This window comes from Sus scrofa, chromosome 9 (assembly GCF_054392235.1).
Source record: "Sus scrofa isolate SSC_HxYL_T2T_F1_AM1 chromosome 9, Sscrofa_HxYL_maternal_Yorkshire_Landrace_v2.0, whole genome shotgun sequence".
In the NCBI taxonomy this organism is placed as follows: Eukaryota; Metazoa; Chordata; class Mammalia; order Artiodactyla; family Suidae; genus Sus; species Sus scrofa.
The window spans coordinates 123,553,808-123,577,436 of NC_139391.1; the positions used below are offsets into that span (position 1 = coordinate 123,553,808).

At 44.5% G+C, this 23,629-nt stretch overlaps 1 protein-coding gene across 8 annotated transcripts in view; it reads right to left on the reverse strand.

Moving 5' to 3' along the window:
* The window catches only part of ASTN1 (astrotactin 1), a 319,448-nt gene that overhangs the window by 103,188 nt on the left and 192,631 nt on the right, over window positions 1-23,629 (reverse strand). For 4 of the 8 annotated variants that reach the window (XM_021063683.2, XM_021063686.2, XM_021063682.2 and 1 more), the window contains exons 9-11: window positions 8,495-8,569; window positions 1,164-1,301; window positions 505-655 (exon numbers count right to left, since the gene is read on the reverse strand). In XM_021063683.2, coding sequence (XP_020919342.1) covers window positions 505-655; window positions 1,164-1,301; window positions 8,495-8,569 — 364 coding nt within the window. The remainder of the gene's footprint in view (window positions 1-504; window positions 656-1,163; window positions 1,302-8,494; window positions 8,570-23,629) is intronic. The other 4 variants (XM_084977659.1, XM_084977661.1, XM_084977658.1 and 1 more) reach the window with 1 other exon arrangement.

Consider the following 23,629-nt stretch of genomic DNA (forward strand, 5'->3'; position numbering starts at 1 on the left):
TGGCATAATTTACTTCTTTCATCATTCTGGCCTTAGGTGGGTTTCTTCTAAAGCTTCCTATTACAGTCAAGGTAATTTGAGTCTAGACAAAGGTAGGTTTTTTTCTAAAATTTCCAATTAAGTAAATACAGTCTGTTTCCTATTAGAGACACTATTATACTATTAAGCAATTAAATAGTTCTCAAATTGTTTGAGGGTATCCCTCACGAACTAGAGTATAAGACTGGCAAGGAAGAACTGTGCTATATAATTCATGACATTTTCTGTGGATAGTTAAGGTACACATACTAGGCAGTCCATAAATACTTCTGGATTAAATGCCTGGTGGTTATACCCTTTTGTCTTCTAGAGAAAACTCATCATTTAGACTAGACGATAGTTAGGACAAGGGAGGAATCATTCTTGACCCTTCCTTTTACCCACAGTACGTGTTTATCTATAGCTGCATCGTGTCATCCTGTGCCCCCTCTTCCTGAAATTACAAGCTTGACGGGGCAAACATACCACACAGCCAGTGGAGTCCAGTTTGCGATCTGAGATGCAACGGAAGTTCTTGCTGCAGCCCCCGTTATCCTTGCTGCAATCTCGTACTGGTCCAAAGGAATCTAAGAGAACCTCCAGGCTGTCGAAGGAGGACGAGGTCATCAGCTCCTCTCTGTTGGGAGAAACAGCAGGGGGTGGGAGGAGGCCAGTGGAGGCCAGGGGCAACGAGGGCCTCGCATTCCCCATTTCGCTCTGTCCAACCCCATCATGTCTCCCTCTTAACAAACTTAAGGATCAGCCACACTCTGAGCCTTGAACTAACAAATTATAGACATTCTCCATCACTGGGAAATAAGCCAAGGCTGTAACGCCTGGTCAAAGAAGGAGTTCTAAACTCCGGTGGGGAAACAAACATTTTATTGCCCATCAGTCCTGAGAGGATGTGGGAAGTGCTTACAAACTAATTTTATGTCCACTCTTGGGGCATGAGCCTTGGGGTGTGCAATACTGACCCACATAGAGTAGATCCTGGCACTGTGTCCAGGGAATTTGAAGGCAGCCTGCCAACTTCTCCTTCCAGCTTGTCTTGATTCCTTTCCCAGTACCTTGGACCTTTGGGGAGTTTCCTACTCGGCCTCGCAAACCCCGCACAGGCCTTAGCGTGGGGAGGTTGCACTCACCTGACCTCCACAGCATCTTCCATCACTGTCATATCTGTCTTACACTTTGCTGATGGGTTGATGGCCAGTTCAGCTGGTGGAATCACAAAGCTCTTGCTGAGAGGCAACCACATGCCCTCGCCCAGGGTGTAGGTGAATCTGCAGAGACACCCAACACCAGCTGGTTAGGACTGGAGGGACAGGCACCCCACCTGGAGACCTAGCACTCTACCTTCACCTGCTCCCTTCTCCACCCTGGGAGTCCTCAGAAAGGAGACCTTACTGCCATCCTGTGGGTGAGACGATTGAGTCTGAGGGAGGCAGGGAGGCCGCCCCCAGCTCACACGTCTGGACAGTTGGAGAAGTGATTATGGCATCCACTCACCAGCTGTTAAAAGTGTCTTTTTTTTAAATCCTAAGAAATCGAGTCCCAGTTTCCTTCAGATTTGAAGCTGGACTTCCCCTATCTGAAGTCAGATATAATTGGAAGTATTTTAATTGAAAAGACAAGCCAGCCTCCCATCATGCCCATCCATTGCGTTGCTCACCCACAGTGGTAGCGCTGGTTTCTCTCTGGGAGGAACCCTACCGAGGAAAAGAAAGAAGAAAAGCTCCCTTTTTCTGGCCTCTGTGTGATGGGAGCAGAAAGGATTGAAGCCAGGAGGCTCCCGGGAAGAGAGAAGAGGGTAAACCAGGCAGGCCCAGATGTATTCTCCACGCTTCGTGCCCACACCCCAGCGAATGGCGCTAGCCCTCAGGAGACAGGGAAGGTTTTTTTTTTTTCCCTTATAACAAGGGCTAAAAAGGAATAAAGGAATCAATCAGCATTTCAAGGGAGAGCTTAAGGAAACCATGAGAGATTATTTGTTTATTTATTCATTCATTTTATTTCAAAGGCATTCAAATGCTCTGTGTTCACAGTCAAAAATAGTCTTTGGGATAAAAGCCAGTGTGGGTGGGATAGCTCGAGACTGTGGTGTCTGAGTCCCCTTCCCACTCAATGTGGAGGGAGGAACAATGGAGGGATGCGTGCAATTAAACAGAACTCCGCATCGGTCCCATTAGCATGCTGGTCACAGAGCAGCATTTCAGAATCCTGCTCCTTTCTCTCCCCTAACCCACACGCTCCCCTCTCCACTCCCTGGGAAGCCTGAAATGCTAGGAAACCAGACTGATGACGTGATCTTTTATAAGAAATGTTGTCCTCTCCAGGACGTGGGCCACAGAGAATCCTCACCGACAAAGGCTCATGAGATAGCAACCAAATCTCGTGATTTTTCTCTGCTCCTGGACGGACCTGGAGGGTAGAGGGGCTGAAAGAAGAAAAAGCAGGTGCCTAGGACTGGGGAGACTGCTCCTCCATTTCCACCCTCACTCGTGGTCCCCTGCTTCTCAGACCTGGGGGGCAAACCCCTGAAGCAGCACTGAATATAGAGATGCCTTTTGCTCTGTAGGAGGCACTCAACTCTCTCCAGCCCCAGGAACAGAAGGCGATAGGTGGGGTCTGCACAGGTGAGGGAAGCCCATTCCCAGAGGGACAGAAGAGGACACCCAGGACCCCACTGTTCTGTGACACAGCTGGTGAACCAGTTCTCTCTCTCACACACACACACACACACACACACACACACACACACACACACACACACACACACGTGTCATCTGGCAGGGCCAGGTGATTGCCCCCAGGTGCCTGCATCCTGGGACTTAAGGATGAGTGTAGGTTGAAAGCAACAACTCTTAAGTATTTAAGTAATGTAAATACTTAAATACTTAATGTAAATACTTAAATGAATACTTACTGTTCATAGTAGACAGTCCTTTCATTATTATTATTGTTATTATTCCTCTAGATTCCATGGGTCAGGAATTTGGACAGCACATGGCAAAGATGGCTTGTTTCTGCTCCACAGTATCTGGGGCATCAGGTGGAATGATTCAAAGACTGGGGTGACTTAACAGCTGGGAGCTAGGATCACCTGAGCCTTTGTTCACTCATGTACCCAGAGCCGGGGCTAGGGCGACTCAAAGACCAGGACCATGGTCCAGCGGGTCTACACACATCCTCAACATGGTTTGAATTCTACATTACGGCATTCTGAGAGTAGTCAGACTCCTTTTGTGGTGGCTCGGGGCTTCCAGAGCAAAGCATAATGGACATTCTTAAGATAAGAACAATTCTAACAAGCAGGCTGGGGCGGGGGCGGGGGGGGGGGAACACCACTCCCATAGAATATATTGTTTCAGAGAGGACAGTTACAAATTTGAATGGTACCCCGGAAGAGGCAGTTTATTTGGACATAGAGGGGGGTTTTTGTTTCCTATTATGGTTTTAAAATGGCAAGTTTTGCATGGATGCAAAGCAACAAATCTGTGACCTATAGCTAACAATTTTTTTATAACAGATATTGGGAGACAGTTGGCAGTTCTGTCTGGCCTGTTTCTTGGGGGAGAGAGAGATCCATGTCCAACCATCTCACCGGCTTCCCTCCTCCTCGGAATGCAGCAGTATTTCAAAAGGAAACGTAACCCACCTCTTTTCCCAACTGACACCCTTTGAAGGCACCGCAGACTCACAGAATGAAGTCCGTATCTCCAAGATACGGAGACGTCACTCTTCAGCTTCTTTCAGCAACCCCCCTTCAAACTGTGTGTTCCTACAATCTGCTGTAGTCCCTAAAGTTGCCCTCATTTTCTTACTCTTTTCCTTTGCTTTTAAAATTCCTTCTTTCTGAATTTTCTTTCCTCTCTCTTGTGCTGGAATGCCACTCATTTTGTGAGTCACCTCTTCCTAAAAGCCCTACAGGGTCTTTGAGCTCTTAGGCTGTGTTAGGGACTCTCTGTGCATACTCCTGCCCTGTCACCCTGACCTGTACCCATCTTCTCATGTTCCATCGCCACTCATAAGAATGGGCTCTCTGGCATGGCAGAGGACAGTTTTTTGTCATCTTTGTAACCCTACTGCCCAACATAATTTCTGACCCAAGAAGGTCACTCTATAAATATTTATTGACTGAGCAACAAGGAGATTTAGTTATGTTCTTTAGTTTGAATAGGCCACTAGAGGATATAATCTCAATTTTCCCATGTAAGGATAGAAGTGGTGGTGAAAATCATTCTTCAATTAAAATGGGATATGGGTTAATCTCTGGGTTTGAATAAATTTAATGGTCAAAGTGGATCTGGGTTTAATAGGATGAAGAACATCCTAAGTACACAGCAGCTTCGGGAACATGATGCTATTCCAAGTTAACAAGAAAACTGAGAAATCATCACTCTCCAGTAGGGTCAAGACGAAGCCTTGTAAGTGAAGCAAAGTTACGTGTTGCCTGGTGGCCTAGTGGTTAAGGATTTGGCATTGTCACTGCTATGACACAGGTTCAGTCCTTGGCCCAGGAACTTCCATATGCCATGGGTACAGCCAAAAAAAAAAGAAGAAGCAAAGTCACGTGTGAGTAGAGACCAACATTTTTTCTTTTTTTTTTTTCCTTTAGGGACACACCCACAGCATATGGAGGTTCCCAGGCTAGGGGCTGAATCAGAGCCACAGCTGCCGGCCTACACCATGCCAAGCAATGCGGGATCCAAGCTGTATCTTCGACCTACATCATAGCTCACAGCAACGCTGGATCTTTAACCCACTGAGTAAGGCTAGGGATTGAACCTGCATCCTCATGGATGCTAGTCAGTTTCGTTAACTGCTGAGCCACAACAGGAACTCCCGAGACCAAGCTTTATTAAGAACTCTATGAACTCTTTCTGAAGGCAAGTGCTCTGTAGAACTGCCTCATTTATCCTCACAACAGCCCCCTGAGGCTAGTCATTTGGACTCATTTTACCAAGTCATCAACTAATATTTTAAGAAGTTTAGAAACCTCCCCAAGTTCACCTCTCCTTAAGTGGGGAAGATGGGGGTTGGTCTGATTCTCAAGTGTTGCTCACTGCAGTTTTCCAGTCCATGTTGGCTCACGCTATGAAATTCTAAAGTTTTCTTTTATCTGCAAAATCTACTGAGTGACTCCAAAAGCCAAATATAGAACAAACTGTCAGAGAAAAGCTGTGTCCTAAAATCTCATCTGTCCCTCATCCGTGCAGATTTGGCAGGACAACTTCAAAAATCCACCAAAGAGAAGTTGGGTGAACATCTGGAATGCTTTCCCACGTTGGGCCTCCTATCATGACAGCTGGTGGTGACCACCACAGCTGATGGCTCAGCTGTGGGCCGAGTCCTGCACATGGCCCTATTGAACGAGAGCTGGAAATTTCTGTCCAGAAGCAAACCCTCGCCAGAAAGCACTGGACAGAATAAGCCTGTGCTCTCACTGTGGCTTGGCATGAAATAGGCTATGGGAAAACTGATAAATCGTTCTTAGCCTGGTGTCTCTGCTCTTTCCTAGAGGAAGCCGTTCTAGAAAGAGGTACGGTTCCACAGGACGCATGTACGCACTTGGGAGGAAGGTCTCTGAGAGATAAAGCTGGTCTGATCCACCCCGCCACCAGAGGATGTAGTGGAGAGGAGTGACCCTGGCTACAACAGGAAGGACATCTTCAGCACCAGAGTTTGGTGAAAGGACTTATTCTAGAAGTTCAAGTTCCCTTGACCCTCTGAGGCTAGCCTGAACCCTGTCCAGGTTCTTTGAGATTGCACATTACCAAGGTTAGGTTAGGTATCAAGGTCTTTTCCTCATCTGCTTTCACGTCCTTGGGAAATACCTGAGATGATCATTAACAGATATTTACTGAAGACCTACCATGTTCAAAATTATATGTTAGATGTCGAATATTTAAAGCCACATAGGGAACTTTCCCTGCCCCCAAGAAGACCATCATTTCCTTGGAGAAGCAAATAGGTGAATGAAAAGTAAGTATGAAATAAATAACAGACAAATAAATTGCAGTCAGTATTTTATACACATTTCGAGGAAGGAGCGTCACTGTGGACGCAATGGGTGGGAGAAGCTTTAGACCAACTTCTCTCAATCCCAGGTTCAGATCAGAATTACTACAGTGCTTTTAAAAAACACTCATGCCCTGGTCCCACCTCCCAGAATTTTTGAATTAATTGGTTTATGCTGGGTAAAATCACTGGTCAGTGTAAAAGGACACTGGGGGTTCCCACGGAGAACAAGACTTGGAGAAGAAGTCTTGGATGAGATCATAAATTCCTTGACATAAGGGACTAACTTGGTCACATCTGTTTGGTCATATCTACAACATCTAGAATAGAATAGGACCTTACAATAACAGGTGTTCAACAGACGTTGAGCTTAGCTGAAACTGGGTCTAGTGCATGTCAAGGGTAGGGTTATAGGAGAGGTCAAATACGCTTAAGGAGGGCATCTGAGCAAATGCGCAGAGTGGGAATTATTCAAGCTGTTGGGGGCAGTGGATCAGCTGACTAAGAATGGAAGGTTCTGTAGGAGACGAGCAACTTAGTAAAAGGGAGTTGTACACTGGTATTCCATTGTGGAAAGATGTGAATGTCAGAATTTAAATTTAATTCTATAGTCCAGGGAAATATGCAGGGACTTGGAATTTATCAAGACTCTAAATCATAAGTGAACGGAGTAGCAAGTAAATAGTCATTATCTCTTTTAAGAAATCTCAATCACTGACGAGGTCGCAGAATTTTCCAGAATGGCCAGTAGCAGTTAGTTTACTCAGATCCCAGAAGGTTCTGATTAACATTCTTAATACTTGAAATAAGGAGTTCATGACCCAAACGTCTTCATCTAAGAAGAAGTTATTGTCATGTTAGGGATCAAATTGATTAATCACTTGTTGATTAACCCATTGACTCTTGAGATAGTTGATTACAGGGGTCAAACCGCACAACTGCTCCCTGCGGCAATTAGGTATCACATCCAGTTGGAACCCAACAAACTTGAAAAGAATAAATGATGCCTGTGGGGATACAGACACGGTTTTCATGCAGGTTCTGCTCTTAGAGCAATTTCATTAAGGCCTTTGTTTTTCAAAGTGTTCGTTTCTGACTTTTAGAAGAGTGGGAACTTAGCCTTGTTAATCAAACTCCACCAGGCTCTCCATCCGCCTTATTGTTATCACCCCTCAAAGGTCCTGACAGATCAGCAGTAGGCAGAAGCGAGAAAAAAAGTCTGCTAAATGATAAATCACTGTTGGAAAGTTTAAATGCCCAAGTCATAGTCTAAGGAATATAGCTGACACCTCTTAGAGCATAAATCCTGAAAAGCAGCCTGCGGCCAATGCCATGAACGTGACCCAGCCTGCCCCGGGAGAGACACTCAGGAGAGAAAAGGGCAAGGAAAGACTCTAAATCGGCACTGGAGCTGGAGCACTGTAGGAGAGAGGGCCTTGGCCAAGCCCAGTCCATCTGAGGCAGCCGGAGGAGCAGGAGAAGCTTAGGCAGAGGAGTTTCCTTTTCAGGGAAGGAAGCAGGTTTTCTGTTTTGCTTGCCATTCCTCCAATACTTCATGCAGTACTGTAATGCCTCCTTTGACCTCAGACACTCGGCTGGACTATTCACTTCCTCTCCCAGAGGGCTTGCTCATAACAGGGGATGTATTTACATCCACATGGCGCACGAGCACAGTATGTGGCACTTAGTGGGTATGCAGCAGATAACACGTTAAGTGAAAGACAGGCCGACAGAATAAATGGATGATAGGATCTTAGCTTGGAAATAAACTTCTGCTCCTGCTAAACCCTGGTGTGAATTAAAGTTTATGAAAATCCCATAGGTCATGACTGGCACCCAGCTTCTTCCTCTGCTGGCTGACTTTTCTAATATGTGCTATTCCCAGGTAGGTAAGTAGAAATTTGGGAGGGACTACAAATATCCAATTTGATCAGAAGGGTGGCCATTGAAAGAAATTAATACTAAAGTATAGCTGAGAAAGGGGGGAGGCAGGGGCAGGAAGGATTAATTTTGAAAACCTAAGGCTTTATGAGGAAGGCACAAAATTAGATGCAAAATGGAGAGGCAGAAATGGACATGAATTGCTTTTTCTGAGCCAGTGTCTGTGCCAGGGCTTTCCCTGTATTATCTCATAGAGTCCTCACAACAAGACAGCCAGGCATGTAGTGCACCTCTGTTTCACAAACGTGGAAAATTGGGGCCCTAAGAGGTGTAAGTAAATGACTAAGGTCCACAGAACAGGCAAGGAAAGAAGCCAGCACCCAAGAGAATCTGCCCAACCTCAACATCCTCCATGCTGCCACTGACATGAATGGGGGCAAGCGCTCTTGTTACCAGGAGGGCAGGACGACTAAATGTGTTTCCCATTTTGTAATTTACCACTAAGAAAGCTCAGTGGGAAGTGGGACACGGGGCTTGCAGAGATATATAAGCAAGTCCCTAGACAACCACTTACCTGAATATTTTATCAGAAGGCTGTTCTCCCAAAACCAGGTCAAAGCCTCGCTGAAATATTGTGTAAGGCCAAGGCCTAAAAGGAGAAACAGCATGCAATTAAAGTCAGCGTTTAACAAACCCTCCCTGAATGTCTACTCTGTGCCAGGCAAGATGCCAGGTTCTAGAGGCCTACAAACAAAGAAGACCTAGTCCCTGTCCTCAGGAATTCCACTAGTATGAGCTCATAAGACCTGGGATGCTAGAGCCCAAACACGACAGGATCAGTGCAAAAATCAGACCCACTGGGAAAGTGGAACGTAGTAGACATGACAGTTGGAACTCCACACAGAGTACAAGCGTAACACTGTCACGGCCATAATTTATGGTCCTTCCGATGTAGATTTAATAGACACTTGGCTGTGCCTCACTGAAGAAAACAGGCAGTATGATTTCTTGGGAAGAGGAAGCCTTTGTAATCAGACAGTTAGTTCTGGGTTCAAACCCTGCTCTGCTGTTAAGCCAATCTGTCTGCCTTTGGGCAGATTATTTTCCTTTTGAGTTTAATTTCATCACTCGTGAAAATATGGTTGCTAGGAGCTGCTTCACAGACCACGGTGAAGACAAAGCAACCCTTTGAGGCCAAGGCCACAGCTCACACGGGGTCCTCAACATGCCCCCTTTCCCCAAAAAGACATGGCACAGGTTCCAGATGGTCTCAAATATTTTAACGCCACCCACCCAATCAGAAACAACCGAAATGGCATTTCTGAATAGGACCTAGCTATGAGGGACATTTAGGTTGTTTCCATGTCTTGGCTACTGTGAATAGTGCTGCAGTGAATACAGGGGTGCGTGTATCTTTTTGTATGAAAGCTTTGTCCAGATATATGCCCAGGAATGGGATTGCTGGATCATATAGTAGTTCTATATTCACTTTTCTGAGGTTCCTCCATACAAAAAGCATGTGTGTGTCTGTGTGTGTCTCTCTGTGTGTGTATCTGGGTCACTTTGCTGTACAGCAGAAATTGACAGAACATTGTAAGTCAAATACAAACTTTTTTTTTTTTTTTTTAAAAAGACCTAACTATGAGTCTCTCTAGCAAGCATCTAGATGCCACATGTACTCGAAGGTAACAAAACTATTTCTTTTCAATAGTATATATCTTTTCACTAACCCAGATATCCAACTCCCAAGTTATTTATTCCTTCAAGCAAGACTCAGTCAAGCCCAGCCTTGTTCTGGGCACTGGAGATTTGCACGCGGGTAAACTGGGCCTTAGCTTTCATGGAAAGTACGGTCTCCATCTACAACCCAGTTACACCAACCCAATAACCTAATTATTGAGGATTTTACTGCAGACATGCTTTTGGTTTTCGAAGGCAACAAAAAGTCAGGAGAATAAATGGACCCAATTATTTGAGACTGAATCTAACACTAGGAGTTAATCCAGTGGTTGTCAGTAAGGGTAGTGTCTTCCAACAGAGGGCACTTGGGGAAATTCAGGGCAGTTGCCCTTGAAGAGCACAGTGACTGCAGGACGTCGCCGGCATTGAGAAGGCAGGACCAGGAAGGCTAGGATAGTGCGGTACTCGGGACCACGCTGCACAACCAAAAATTCCCCAGTGTCCTGTCAATAGTTGAACGTCTTGCTGCACTTTTTTTTAATTTCTTTTTTCTTTTTTTATTACTCAATGAATTTATTACATTTATAGTTGTACAATGATCATCACAATCCAATTTTATAGGATTTCCAACCCACAACCCCAGTGACTGTCTTGCTGCACTTTTATGCAGGTAAAAATCTGCTTATAGTTATCTAAGCCTAGATGCTAACTCCATTTACATATAAACACAAAGCAGTTCGTACCGTTTTAAAATAAGATGAATTGTCTAGGTGCATAACTATCCGGTCAGTTAAAGGAAGATTACATACTAGTACTTAGACATTTTACCAAGATTTGTTCATAATTCTGGAAAAATCACATCATTGTGTGCAAGGCTGCTCATGGCCTTTGAACTACCAATACAATGCATCTGTAGCAGTTAATAGTGCTTAACATATATCCTATATTATACTTCACTTTATGGTAAATTGACATTAGGTGCAAATGTCTTTGTCAACTTTATTATTTCTTCTATTGTAATACTGCAGAGAATTTATACATTAAAATAATTATTGTATATTATAAATTATTTATCACTTCCCTTTTAATTACTAATAACACATATATTTATTTTTTTAATTTTGTGTATACAGATTTTAGTATGTATTAATTTCATTTAAGGCTTATAAAAGGGGTAAAAATTTAGTTGTCAGAAAATAAAAGTGTTGGGTCTGACAGAGTTGAGAACCACCAACTTAACCCAACCAGCTAACCAATTAACTACTCAAAGGAATTGGTAGTTGTAAGGGGAGGCCATTGAAGCTGCATGAGGGAGTGGTGGCTAGGATGAATGCATTCCTTTTTTATGCTCACTATTTATAAACACTTTCTTCCTGGAATTCAATTTAGAAATACCCTGAGGCAACTAGAATTGGCTCCAAAAAGTACCCAAACACTTTACCATGAATAACTCCTGCATCAAATAAACAGCCCATGCGTTTTTCATGTTTGTTCTGTTCACTGGAGGTAAACCTACAGAGTGGGGTTTGAATCTGATTCTTTTTTGTTGAACACTAAGTGGTGGCTTATGAGCTGCTAAAAAATATGTATGTATTAAGTCAAGAAAAAGCCTACAAATCATGAGAAAACATGTCCCTCTATCCTAGCTACCTAGAAAAGGCAATAAAAAAGAGAAAAGGGACATGCAACTTCATCTCTCTTTTGGTCAAAATCACATTTTATTTACAATTAGTTTAATAAGTTAAAACAACACACTTTTGCCCTCACGTCATCTCTAGTACTCAAAACAGGTACACCGTGTAATTAGAATTCATTCTTGGCGTGGTTCCTAGGTTGTTTGAAAATACATTTTGAGGAGCCAAATTTTAGGACTAGGGTTGATTACAATGTGAACAATTAACTGTGTAGGATGACATAAACAAACCTGTATTCAAGCCATAGGTAATGAATCAATAAGCCCAGAAACACGGACGAAGGGCACATTGGCAGGATGCCAGGTAGTCACGTCAAAGAGACCTCCTGCTGTCCGGGGGCCTGACCATTAAGAAGGGCAGCCTGAGCATTTTTTCATGTGCTTGTTGGCCATCTGTGTATCACTTATGTCTGGAATCTAATATATGGCACAAATGAGTCTTTCCACAGAAAAGAAAATCATGGACTTGGGAGAATAGACTTGCGGTTGCCAAAGGGGAGGGGGAGGGAGTGGGAGGGATGGGGAGCTTGGGGTTAATAGATGCAAACTATTGCCTTTGGAATGGATTAGCAATGAGATCCTGCTGTGTAGCACTGAGAACTATGTCTAGTCACTCATGATGCAGCATGATAATGGGAGAAAAAAGAATGTGTACATGTATGTGTAACTGGGTACACCCTGCTGTACAGTAGAAAAAAAAATCATATTGGGGAAATAACAATTTAAAAAAATTTTTAAAAATAAGGGCAGCCTGGACCCTGCCCTGGTCACACTGACAGGCAGCAGGACACAGTGGATAGGACGTGGATTCTGGAGCCAGCCTACCTATTTCAAATTCCACCTTAGCTATCAATCACTGCGTGACCTTGAGCAAGTCCCTTAATCATTCTGTGTCCCCATTTCCTCACCTGTGAAATGAGGCTGAGGGTAATAATTTTATCTACCTGGCAAGGTTGTTTTGAGGAGGAACTAGTTACTGTGGTTAAAATGTTCAGAACAGTGTCTGGCAGTCAGCGAATGCCATACTAGCATTTGTGGTGATAGCTGTGTTTTTTTCTTTTTTTTTGCTGTGCCCATGGCACATGGAAGTTCCTAGGCCAGGGCTTGAACATGCTCCATAGCTGCTACCTGAGCCACAGCAGTGACAATGCCAGATCTGTAACCTGCTGAGCCACCAGGGACCTCCAAGCACTTGTTCAGTTAAGTTAAATGTACTAGTTACCTGAATCAATATAAATATTTATAAGAAGAAGATTCCCAACTTTCTAATGAGGAAGAGGTGTCTTCCCCTAAGATGCAAACACAATGGCAACACCAGGCTTCAACTCAGATTGTAAATGCTTTTGTGTTGGCTGGAAAGGAGACGATGATGAGTGTGGGGAGACAAACCCTGCCCCCACCTCCCACCCCGGGCCACTTCACGGCACAGCGACTTTATGACACTGACATGCAACAGAAAGAGAGGGGAAGAGCATCTCATAAAACAGGGAGAGAAGTCGGAGAGTTTGCAAATTGCTTCAGCAAAGGATGAGAAGAGAATTGCCTTATTTCCTTCCCATGAGTCAGGGATGCTCTGTCAGAGAGACGGGGATTCTTATTTGATTTATTTAGCAAATATTTATGGAGGGCCTATTGTGTGTGAACTGTGATGCCAGGCCACAGGAGTTGGGATAAAGAGATTCTTGCTCTCAAAGGAAGCTATAGCCTTTCTGAAGAAACACACACATGCCCAGACAAATAGCAGAGGATGAGCAAAAGGGAGGAGGAATGGCTTTGCAGGGGGTAAGCTAAGGAGTGCTGGCAGTGACAGGTAGCTCACTCTGGGCGCTGGGAAGGCTCGGTGTTGGCCGTGCGAGGAAGGGAAGCAGTAAGGAGCTGGATGCATGTGAGTGGAGGGGCCACAGCGGCCATCTAAGAAAGGGCAGGGGCCATGTGATGAAGAGCTGGACCTAAAAGTGCCCAAAACACTTTGGAGCTGAATTACCTGAGGCCAAATGGAAGAGGTAGAGGCCTCCGAATGAGGGCTTTCTGGGTGTGAGTCAAATAAGAAAACTGAACTGGCGTTTGTAAAAAGAGGCCCATCACTGAGCCCCATATGGAGGCTCGGATGGAAGCTGCCTTGGGGACGCTTGGCAACAGGGTCTCAAAGCCTTTACAATTGTCCCTCTCCTCTCTTTGCTGTTTCTCACTCTACAGGCTCCAGTCTTTCAAAATGGCTAATGCCCATGGGGGAGACTTGGCCTCCCGCAGCTCCAGCTCATGTCTGTACAGGCTCAGACCCCAAAGGAGACAGTCTTCCTCCACCTCGTTAAGAAAACATAATCCATGGAATCCATGCTTGATATATCTTGATGTATCTTAGATCAGATGAGAACCCTGGATCAGCCTCTGGCACCAGGGAAGTAGAAGCCTCTACACGGATGCAACGCCCATTTGGTTTTCAGAGCAAGAGCTGGGAGGAGGGTGCGTGTCAAACAGAACACTTTCCACCTTGGCTTCCATCTGCTTGTCGTGGCAAGAGCACAGCCTCCATCAGGGGTGGGTGGCATGACTGAACAGACTGTGCCAACACTAGTTTTGTGGAATGAGTGCCCATCGAGGAGCCCGAGGACCGTGTCCATCCAGACAGGGGTCAAGAGACGGAACGCCGAGATTGGAAGGAAACCTCAGTCTTCTGACTCCGACTTAGGTAATATGGCCTCCGATATTCTCTGTCCTGCCTGGGGCAACCCAGTTACATTTTAGTTTAGGAAAGTTGGCAGAATCCAAAGTCAGAAGAGAGACCCCTTGTTTGTTTGTTTGTCAGTATCTTCAGCCCGACTAATCAAGACCCTGAAGACTGTCCTCCCACACGGGCAGCCACAGATGGCCTAGATTCAGGGGCGTCACAGGCCAGCCCAGGAACCATCTGGGAGCCATTGCCTTGGGCAGGAACATCATCTGTGCCACAGAGGAGCCCCACTGTCACGGAAACACAGCAGCCAGCAGGACACATGTGCACACTGTGGACGCTGAGAACTATCAGTAACCTCTTACTTGCCTTTTCTTTTCCGTCCTTGTTTCACCCAATACCCACAGTTTACGCAGGCTCTTCCTTAAGCACTGGCAATTTCTAAGCTTTCAGCTTCTCTCTGCAATTCTTTCTCCTCTTTCCCAAGACACACCAGCTACTGCAGGGTTTTTTCCTTTAGTCAGTGGGCTAGAACAGAAATTGCTTGTGGCCTTGACCTGACTTGATTTGATGGGTTGCTTAGGTATTCCTTCCACCATGTAACCTACTGAGTGAGTGGAATCCTGCATGGCCAGCTTCACATCAGCTCTCCCAGAGCAGAAAGGGACCATGTCTGCTCTGGACAAGAGTACTTTAAAATCTGGGAGTTCCCACTGCAGCTCAGCAGTTAATGGGCCTGACTAGGATCCATGAGGACGTGGGTTTGATCCCTGGCCTTGCTCAGCGGGTTAAGGATCTGGCATTGCTGTGAGCTGTGGTGTAGGTCACAGACGCAGCTCAGATCCCGTATGGCTATGGCTGCGGCGTAGGCCGGAGCTACAGCTCCAATTCGATCCCTAGCCTGGGAACCTCGTTATACTGCAGGTATGGCCCTAAAAAAGAAAAAAGAAAAATTTAAAAAAAGCATTTTGAAATCTGCTTTTTGATTAAATGCTATTCCCAGCTTTCCATCTAACTGTAGCACCTGGAAAGGGAACTCAGAAGTTTCTCTTCTTTTTTTCTATTTAAAAAAATTTTTCATTATAGTCAATTCACAATGTTCTGTCAATTTCTGCTGTACAGCAAAGTGACCCAGTTACACATATATACACATTCTTCTCACTTTATCGTCCACCATGTTTAAAGTTTTTTTTTTTTTTAACTACAGGATGTAGAGTACTCCTTTCCTTTCATAACACTTAATACAATTACAATGAAATATTTGTTATTATTTTTTTTAATCGGCATTATCTGGTAGTGGGCTTCCTTGTGGAGGACTTAAGACTTATCATCGGGGAGTGAGTGAGGGGGAAAATATAGGTGATGGATGGATGGATACATAGACAGACAGATATAAAATAGGTAGGGAGGATAGAGAGAGAATAGATGTATGTATGATGTATGTGCAGACACATACATCATACATCTTTCAGTGTAGAAAGAGAGAATGTTTCAGCTGGAGGCAATGATGAAAAAGGCATTTCATGGTGAGCTTTTAGAAACTAGAAGTTGCTTCTGGACTCACATATTCTTCTGCCTATCATTAAAGAGATTATTCTACAAGTGAAAATAACTTATCCAGAGTTAAATGAAAGCACATCTTTTTCAGCTTGCCTCTGGCCCCCATCAGTCTAAGTTTCTGGAGGAAACATGATTTGAAAGTTGCCCCTCAGCTATTCACAACACTTTAGGGTCCTGGTATTGGCTACTATATCCATATGCAATGTGAGAGCTTTTGAGGAAATGCTCCTTTTCTTAACTAGGTAAATGCATTTGCAAGGAGGGAGCAGTGGAACAGAGAGAGAGTCCATTAAAAAAAAAAAATTCTGAAAAAAAAAAGTAGTTTGCAAGTTATATGGAACAAAAGGTAAAGAGAAAATTGGTAAGAATGACTTTTCCAGCCATACAGCTGGCTGAAACATCCTACACCTCCATTGACTCTAATGAGGAGATTATTATGTGCTATGATGTTCACATAACCAGCACCAGGGCCGGGATGGATACAGGCGCTGGAATGGCTGATGCCTGGATTATCTGATCAACCTGTGGCCTTATCCAAAGTTAAATAAGAATAATGAGTCTAATGTTTCTATAGGACGGATGCTTTAGGGCTTGGGGGCCTTGGCAGATGTTTCTTTATGTGGAATTCTTCCCTCTCTCATCTACTTGGCTAACTTACACTATTCTTTAATTCTGGCTTAAAAATTACTTCCCAAAACAGACCTTTCCCCTGAGACTAGGTTATATAAGGCACACTGCACTTTCCTTTTTAGAACCTATAACTATAATTAATATATTTTATGTCTAGTTAATACATTCTCCTCCTTAGATATAAAGGCCTCTGCCAGCATCTTTGCTGCATCCTCACTATCTAGCATAGAACCATCACATAGCGGGTGCTCAGTAAGGAGCTGGACCACATCAGAAATGAGGCCAAGGGTTGGACAGATCTGGACTTGAGTCCTGGATGAGGCAAGCTATTGTCAGGTAAGTCTGCTCATTTCTTTCAGCCTCATTATCTTCATCTATAAAATGTGGATAAAATAGTACCTACAGTTGTCGAGGCGAGCACGTACACACTTCGCACAGTACCTGCCATACGGAACACACTCAGCAAGTCTTAGTTATTGTTCATTATAATTAACATTCCCATTTGGTAAAGAGAAAGTGTATCTCTAGCACTACATTTTAAAAATAAATCATGATGACGGTGTATTTTACAAACTCATTATCTTTAAGCATGTAAATCTCATGTAAGAAAAATTAATTATTGCTGTGATTGCATTCATTATTTAATGTCTGTTAATAGGTAAACAAATTCATTTAGAAGTTTTTATGCAGGAAAAAAATAACATATTTGTCAGTAACTAGCAGAGCAAACAGAAGTGTGACTATGGAGCTAGACTAAATAGGTTTAAAATCTGGCTTTGCAATAATCCTGTATCCTCGGTTAAGATCATTAATTCCTGCCATCAGACTATTCTATCTGCTTTCTCCTCCTGTCCCAGCTGCCTCAACATGCCCCCCCCCCCCACTTCTTCCCTCCACAATTCAGAGCCTGGCTCACTGTCCCCTCTGACACATCATAACTGTGGGTGACTTCAGTAGCCACCCAGATGGTCCTCTCAATTCTCAAACCACTCACTGCCTGGACTTTTCTCCCCAGATCACCCTGTCCCCCACTCTCGCTCCCACAGTTAGAGCCTAGGTTACAATATCTGCCACTCTCCCTTGGTCACAAGTTCAAGAATCCCCATATATGACCATCACCTCCTACCCTCCCAGTTAATTTCCCCTAAAGCCACAAAGTATTTTCTCCCTTTCTGAGCCTTAAAGTCCATTCATCCAACCACCTTTTTATTGATCCTCCCCTACCTCATGTACTGGCTCCCGTCTTTACTCAAATTAAATCCTGTGATCCATTATTATAATCACCCTTTCCTGTAACCTTAACTCTCTCGCCCTCCATTGCTTCATCATCCTTGTCCGAAACACATTGCTTCATCGTGCTTGTCTGAAACACTCCAACACTGGTTCAGCTCCACGACCCTGTGGCTCCATCTCCGTGTTTGCACGAATGAATGCCGCTGGCAACCGCGCTGATTGGTCTCATTTTAAATCCCACACCACTGACCTCAAGTGGGCTCTGAATCCTGCCTACCAATCAAACTGCACCTTCCTTGTCTTTTTACTCTCCCACTCTCAAGATCATTATTTTACACCTTCTTCTTTCTCCTCAAACCTCCAACACCTCTTCCCCCATCCTCGCCCTCAGCTAATGATCTGCTTCCTACGTACGTGGGAAAACAGAGGCAGTCAGATTAAAAGCTGTCCCCACCACATCCACCCACCTACCTTCTCATGTGCCGACTGCTTGGTCCTCCTTCCAGTAATTAGGCATGAACAGTTTGTGCTCCTGTCTAGGATACAGCCATCCCAACTCAGCCTCTGACACATATAGGCGATGGGATATAGGGAAGGAGCCCTAGGTGGAAGTTACAAGTTCAAACTCCCTTTCTGCTATCATGACCTCCTGCAAATTAGACCACCTGCTTTTCTGCCTGGTTTTTTTTTTTAAGTTTTATTATAGTACAGTTAATTTTCAAGATTGTGATCATTTCTGCTGTACAGCAAAGTGACCCAGTCATACATATACACATATCCATTCTCTCAGTTTCTTTCCCCACATACATTATCACAGAACACCAGGTAGAGTTCTCTGTGCTGTACAGCAGGTCCCCGGTGCCTGTGTTTTCATGGCACAATTCTGCCACACACCATGTGGTATTAAGCTCACCTGTTTGTCTGTCTCCCCCTTTAGATGTCCTCGCACTGACATGGCTACTGACTCCCTTACCCCTGCCTCTCTCATAAGTGATACCTAATAGTGTGGTTCTTAACCTTTGGGGTACATCAGACTCACACTACATATGGACACAATAATTTTCAAACTTGAGTTGTTCTCGTCCACTTACTGAACATGGGGCCAAGACTCAGTATTTTCTAAAAGTTAGGTGGCTGATTCTAAAGCACACAATAGGCTGAGAATCACTGAGCTAACATGTGTCTATTTATGCTCTTGGTCAACTTTTACCAGTGAGTTTGGTCTTCGATACACGATTGCCACAGAGATGGAAATTACAGTCTAGCCTCAGGATGCACTGGGGCTTATTTTTTAAATTTCTGAATAATATCGAGGGATGAAGCACACTGAGTTCCCTCCTGTCCCTTTTATTGATGACTTAAGATATCCCAAATCTCATTACAACTCTATAAGATGTACATTTGTGTGTTTTTTTAATTGTCAGTCATTTTTATTTTAGTGGGTCAACATTTTCATTAAAATAGTATGATACAGAGTTGAGGTTGTCATATATTTATAAATGCACCCACAGGTACAGACACACACCCCCATACACACATACAACCAAGTGTCTTAGTTCATGCTACACAACACACACAAACACACATTCACAAACTCACACATATTGCACAGCTGCTTCAACATTTCCTTTGGGGGCTGGTGGGGGGGGTGGTCAGGTGGCTGGAAGGACTCCCAAGTGCTCTCTGCTACCCTCCTAAGCCCTTGGCAGCTGCTGTGGACACTGAAAGCAGTCCTGCAGAATAGCCACTGACAGCAGGGTCTCTTGCAGACACCTCTGAGCCTTCGGTAGTTCACATTTAATCACCCCCGAAAGGCCTCGCCATGGCTCAGATTTTGTGGGTGGGCCCTGGAGTCGGTTCTCCCTTCAAGTCCAAGGTCTGGATTTGAAGTCCTTGCTAGCTGTGTGAAACTGACCAGGTATTTAACCTTTCCAAGTCTCCCTTTCTCTGTGAAGCAGTGATAGTAATAACGGCCTATTACTTACAGGACTGTACAAGATTAAATGAATGAATAAACACAGTTCCAGGACAACGACTGACACAGAGCTGTCACTTTCTACATGTACGTTTCCTTATGTCATTTTTTTCCAGACTCTGCATCTAAAGGTTCAGCTGATTTTCACCCTGGGCTAACGCAGCCAGGGTCTCAAGTTCAATCCTCCTGAAAGCTTGTTAGTCCATCCATGGGCAAAGCCTCTACCAGGCATCCCTGGACACCCATCTTTGCTCACAAATGCACAGGATGCGAGTTCAGTGGTGGATCTGTGCAAATCCATCCCTGTACAAGAAAAACAGCTCAACACCTATTCAAGGCTGAGTGTGACCTCCCCGTACGCGGGAGGGTGCAAGCCTAGGACTCCCTCCTCCCCCACAGATGCACACATTCAATTCCATTGAGAAGGTGGGAGAATGAACAGCACTAACACGAGAGGAGAGTGAAAGACGGGAAGCAGAAGAGACTGCTTCCTCCATGTCTGCGATCTTACATGAGGGGAGACTGACATCGCAGATCAACCAGGCAGGCATCACAGTATCCACCAAGGACTCGCATGTTGAATACGAGACTAGCGCTTTTACCCTTTCCCCAAAGTCCTTTCCTTTCTACTAATGTGTTTCCATTCAGCATTTTATTTAGCAATTTTCACTACTAATTCAATCCCTCATTCAGTCATTCATTTATTTATTTACTTGAAAAATATTAATTAACCGATTGCATTGCTAAACACTGTCAGGGGACACAGAAGTGATTAATGCACGTTCTCTACCATCAAGGACTTCATTAATGTAGTGAGTCATTCCTCAAGCAGTTATTCTGCACCTCTGATGAGCCAGATGCAACGGAGACACGGAAAGCGGGGACACAGGCATGAAAGGCTGGGCCTCTATCAGGGATCGTGGTCTAATGGCATAAGAAAGACGAGGAAACAACTGTAGCATCCAATCTGTCAATTTTCATGACAAAGCAAGTAAAAGCCATTATTTGTTGTACATTTCCTATTAGTCAATGACCCAAGTGTTTCATAATTATTTCACTTCTGATAAAAAAAACCTTGAGGCATAGGCACTGCAGTATTCCCGCTTGATGGATGGGGAAAGTGAGGCTTAGGAAAGTTAAATACCATTAGCCAAAGTCTCACACTAAGCCATGGCAGAGCCTAGACTCGAGCCCAGTGCTCTCAGAGGCCAGAGCCCTTGCAATGACTTCTATGAACAGCATCTTCCCTGGCGCCTTGGAGGACAAAGGAGAGTCGCTGAGCTGCACGGCTGGAAGGGACACATCCATGCTTCCAAGAAGAAATGAGGAGGTAAATGAAAAAGACTGAGCTTTAACTTTGAGCATCTGGCAAGATGTGGAGCAGGTAGCTAGACAGGAAGGGCTGGCACTTAAAAGATAGGGAAGGACAGAGTGGGAGTGAAAGCAGAGGCCATGGGTGGGAAAGGGATAGTCATAACAAAGCCACTGATCAATCATTTGCTACCCCCCCCCACTTACTTCTATTTCATAGATAAGATTACCAAGGCTTGGAGAGGTTATATTGCCAAAAACGACATAGAAGATAGATGAAGTAAGATCATTCATTCGTTCATCCATTCATTTCTTCAGCAAATATGTATTTGGCAGCTGGCATGGGCCAAGTTCTGTGTTCTGGGGATACAGAGGTGAACAAGAGCCAAGACAGTGGGTTCTGCTTCATGGGGTTTATGCTAATAAAATGTAACCACGGCTGAGGTGAGTGCTTTGGAGAAGGGAGCACCTTGGGTGTGTATGGTCGAGGAGAGCCTGTCTGAGAGCTGAAGGTTAAGGTCGAGGAGAGCCTGTCTGAGAGCTGAAGGTTAAGCCCTGGGTGAGATCTGTACATCCAACTCAGAGCCTGTCACTCCAATCTTTTACATTCTTGTCCTGTCCTGTTAAAGCCCCTTGCATGACCCACCCCTGCCCACACCATCAACTTCATCCACAGCCTCTCTCCCAGCTTATGTCAGAGGCATAGAGTCTGACAGTTCCTACAGGGGGCCGGGCTTTTTCTCCCCCGGGACCATCAGGGGGCGCTGGCGCTATAGAGCCTTGCACCTCATCCTGACCTGGCTGGCGCTCTCTCATCTCTCAGTTTCGACTTGAAACGCAGCCTCAGGGACCTTGGATTTTCGGTTACCCGTCTCTTCCCCTCACACTCTCTGTTAGCCTCTATTTTCCCTCACTGTACTTTCACAACCTGTAAGTACTCTGCAATGTGTTTGTTTTCTTATTTGTTCTAGTACCTTCCTCACCAGAGTGTTCATCCCTTGAGGGAAGGAGCCCCGAGTCCTTTCCTCTTGGTAAATACAACTCTTAGCAGAACCCAACACAGAATAAACCGAGAAAAAAACCTTCAGGGAGTTCCCATTGTGGTGCAGCGGAAACAAATCCAACCACGAACCATGAGGTTGCAGGTTCGATCCCTGGCCTCGCTCAGTGGGTTACGAATCCAGCGTTGCCATGAGCTGTGATGTAGGTCACAGACATGGCTCTGATCCTATGTTGCAGTGGTCGTGTCATAGGCTGGCAGCTGTAGCTCTGATTCAACCCTTAACCTGGGAACCTCCATATGCCATGAGTGTGACCCTAAAAGAATAAAAAAAATTAAGAAAAAACTTTCAGTGACGTTGATTATAAATAAGCAAGTGGGTGTGTGGCTGTGTATAAACATGTATGAAATGTGCGTGTATAATCATGTATGAAGTGTATGTGTGTGTGTGTGTGTGTAAGACAGAGGAAGGGAGGAAGAGAGATTACCAAGCTGAGTTTAAAGTTTCAAGGTAACCATTAAAACACCAGCATCAACAGTCTTCACTAAGAAACTAACTGACAAACCCTCAGTCCAACTTTCTCCCCCACCCCCCAATGAGGAATAGGGAATGATTGGCCAACGGGGACCTGCTGATAGTGCAGAGAACTCTACCCAGCATTCTGTGAGAGTCTATGCAGAAAAGAATCTGAAAGAGGATGGATGTGGCACATGTGTAACAGAATCACTTTGCTGCACAGAAGAAATCACCACCACCCTGAACATCAACGATACTTCAATAAAAGTTTAAAAAATGAAAAAAAACAATAAAAGCAGAGACAAAATATGTTGATATTTTCCTTAAGAAACTGAGGTAGTGAAAGCACATGAGAAAAATGATAAGAGAACTAATAGGGTCAAGGGGTCATCTGACATTTGAACAAGGGATAGAAGGCGTCTGGGTATAGCAGTAGAGGCAAGAAGTAGTTGGCTGGGGAGCAAGGCTGTCTAGGAAGCAAGAAGTGTTGGGAGGACAGATTAAGGTGGGGGATTTAGCTCTGGCACTGAGAAGAACGCATCCATCTCAAAGACAGGAATGAGAGAGGCTAAAGATGAGGAGAGGCTGCAAGTGTCATATGGCTTTGGTTTTGCTAAGTTAGATTGGAGGTTATGGGCCAAGAGCCAGGGACCAGGACAGAACTGGGTGCTTGAGGAGAATGAAAAGGTTTTTGGCTCATGACAAGAGATGAGTAAAGAAGACTGCAAGGCTGCTGTGAGGCCCTGGTTGGATTCACAGAAAGAACACCCATGAGCAAGTTTCCTATGGGATTCTCCCTAGCTCTAGAGAGCCGCAAAGCAGCAGATAAGCAAACAGAAAGCTCGTATGAAGGTTGGAAGGGGCCGGAGAGGAGTGGTAGAAACTAAAAAGGCAAGGATTTGGGGTGACTGTGAATACATTTTTATAAATGGCTTTGGATAGGGTCTCAGCTGGTTAGAGAGGCAATAACGCCAGGAAGGGAACAATGGATTTGATGGCTACTGAAAAATGAAGTCAGAGAGTACAGTCTTTAGGAGGCTGGGGTGGGACAAAGAGAGGTTGGGAGGCTGTGGAGAACTTCAGAGTTCAAAAACTTAATGGCTGGATGCTTCTGAAATATAATGCCATCAAAGAGTGGCCTTGCTGGTAATCATCTAAGACAGAGAAGAATTAGAAGACACTGATGAACTGAGACGTCAGTTAGAAGGACAGTTGTTCACGTAGTCGGCAAACACTTAGTGAGGGTTTATTATGTGTCAAAGACGACACTCATCATTGGAGAAATAAAGTCAAGTAAGACATAGCCCCAAGGACCTATGGTCTAGTGAAAGAACCAGACAAATCCATGGATGATGACCATTGTTGGCAATACAGGTAGAACTGTGTCTCCCCAAAAAGTTACATTAAAGTCCTATCCTTACTTTTGCAGAATGTGACTT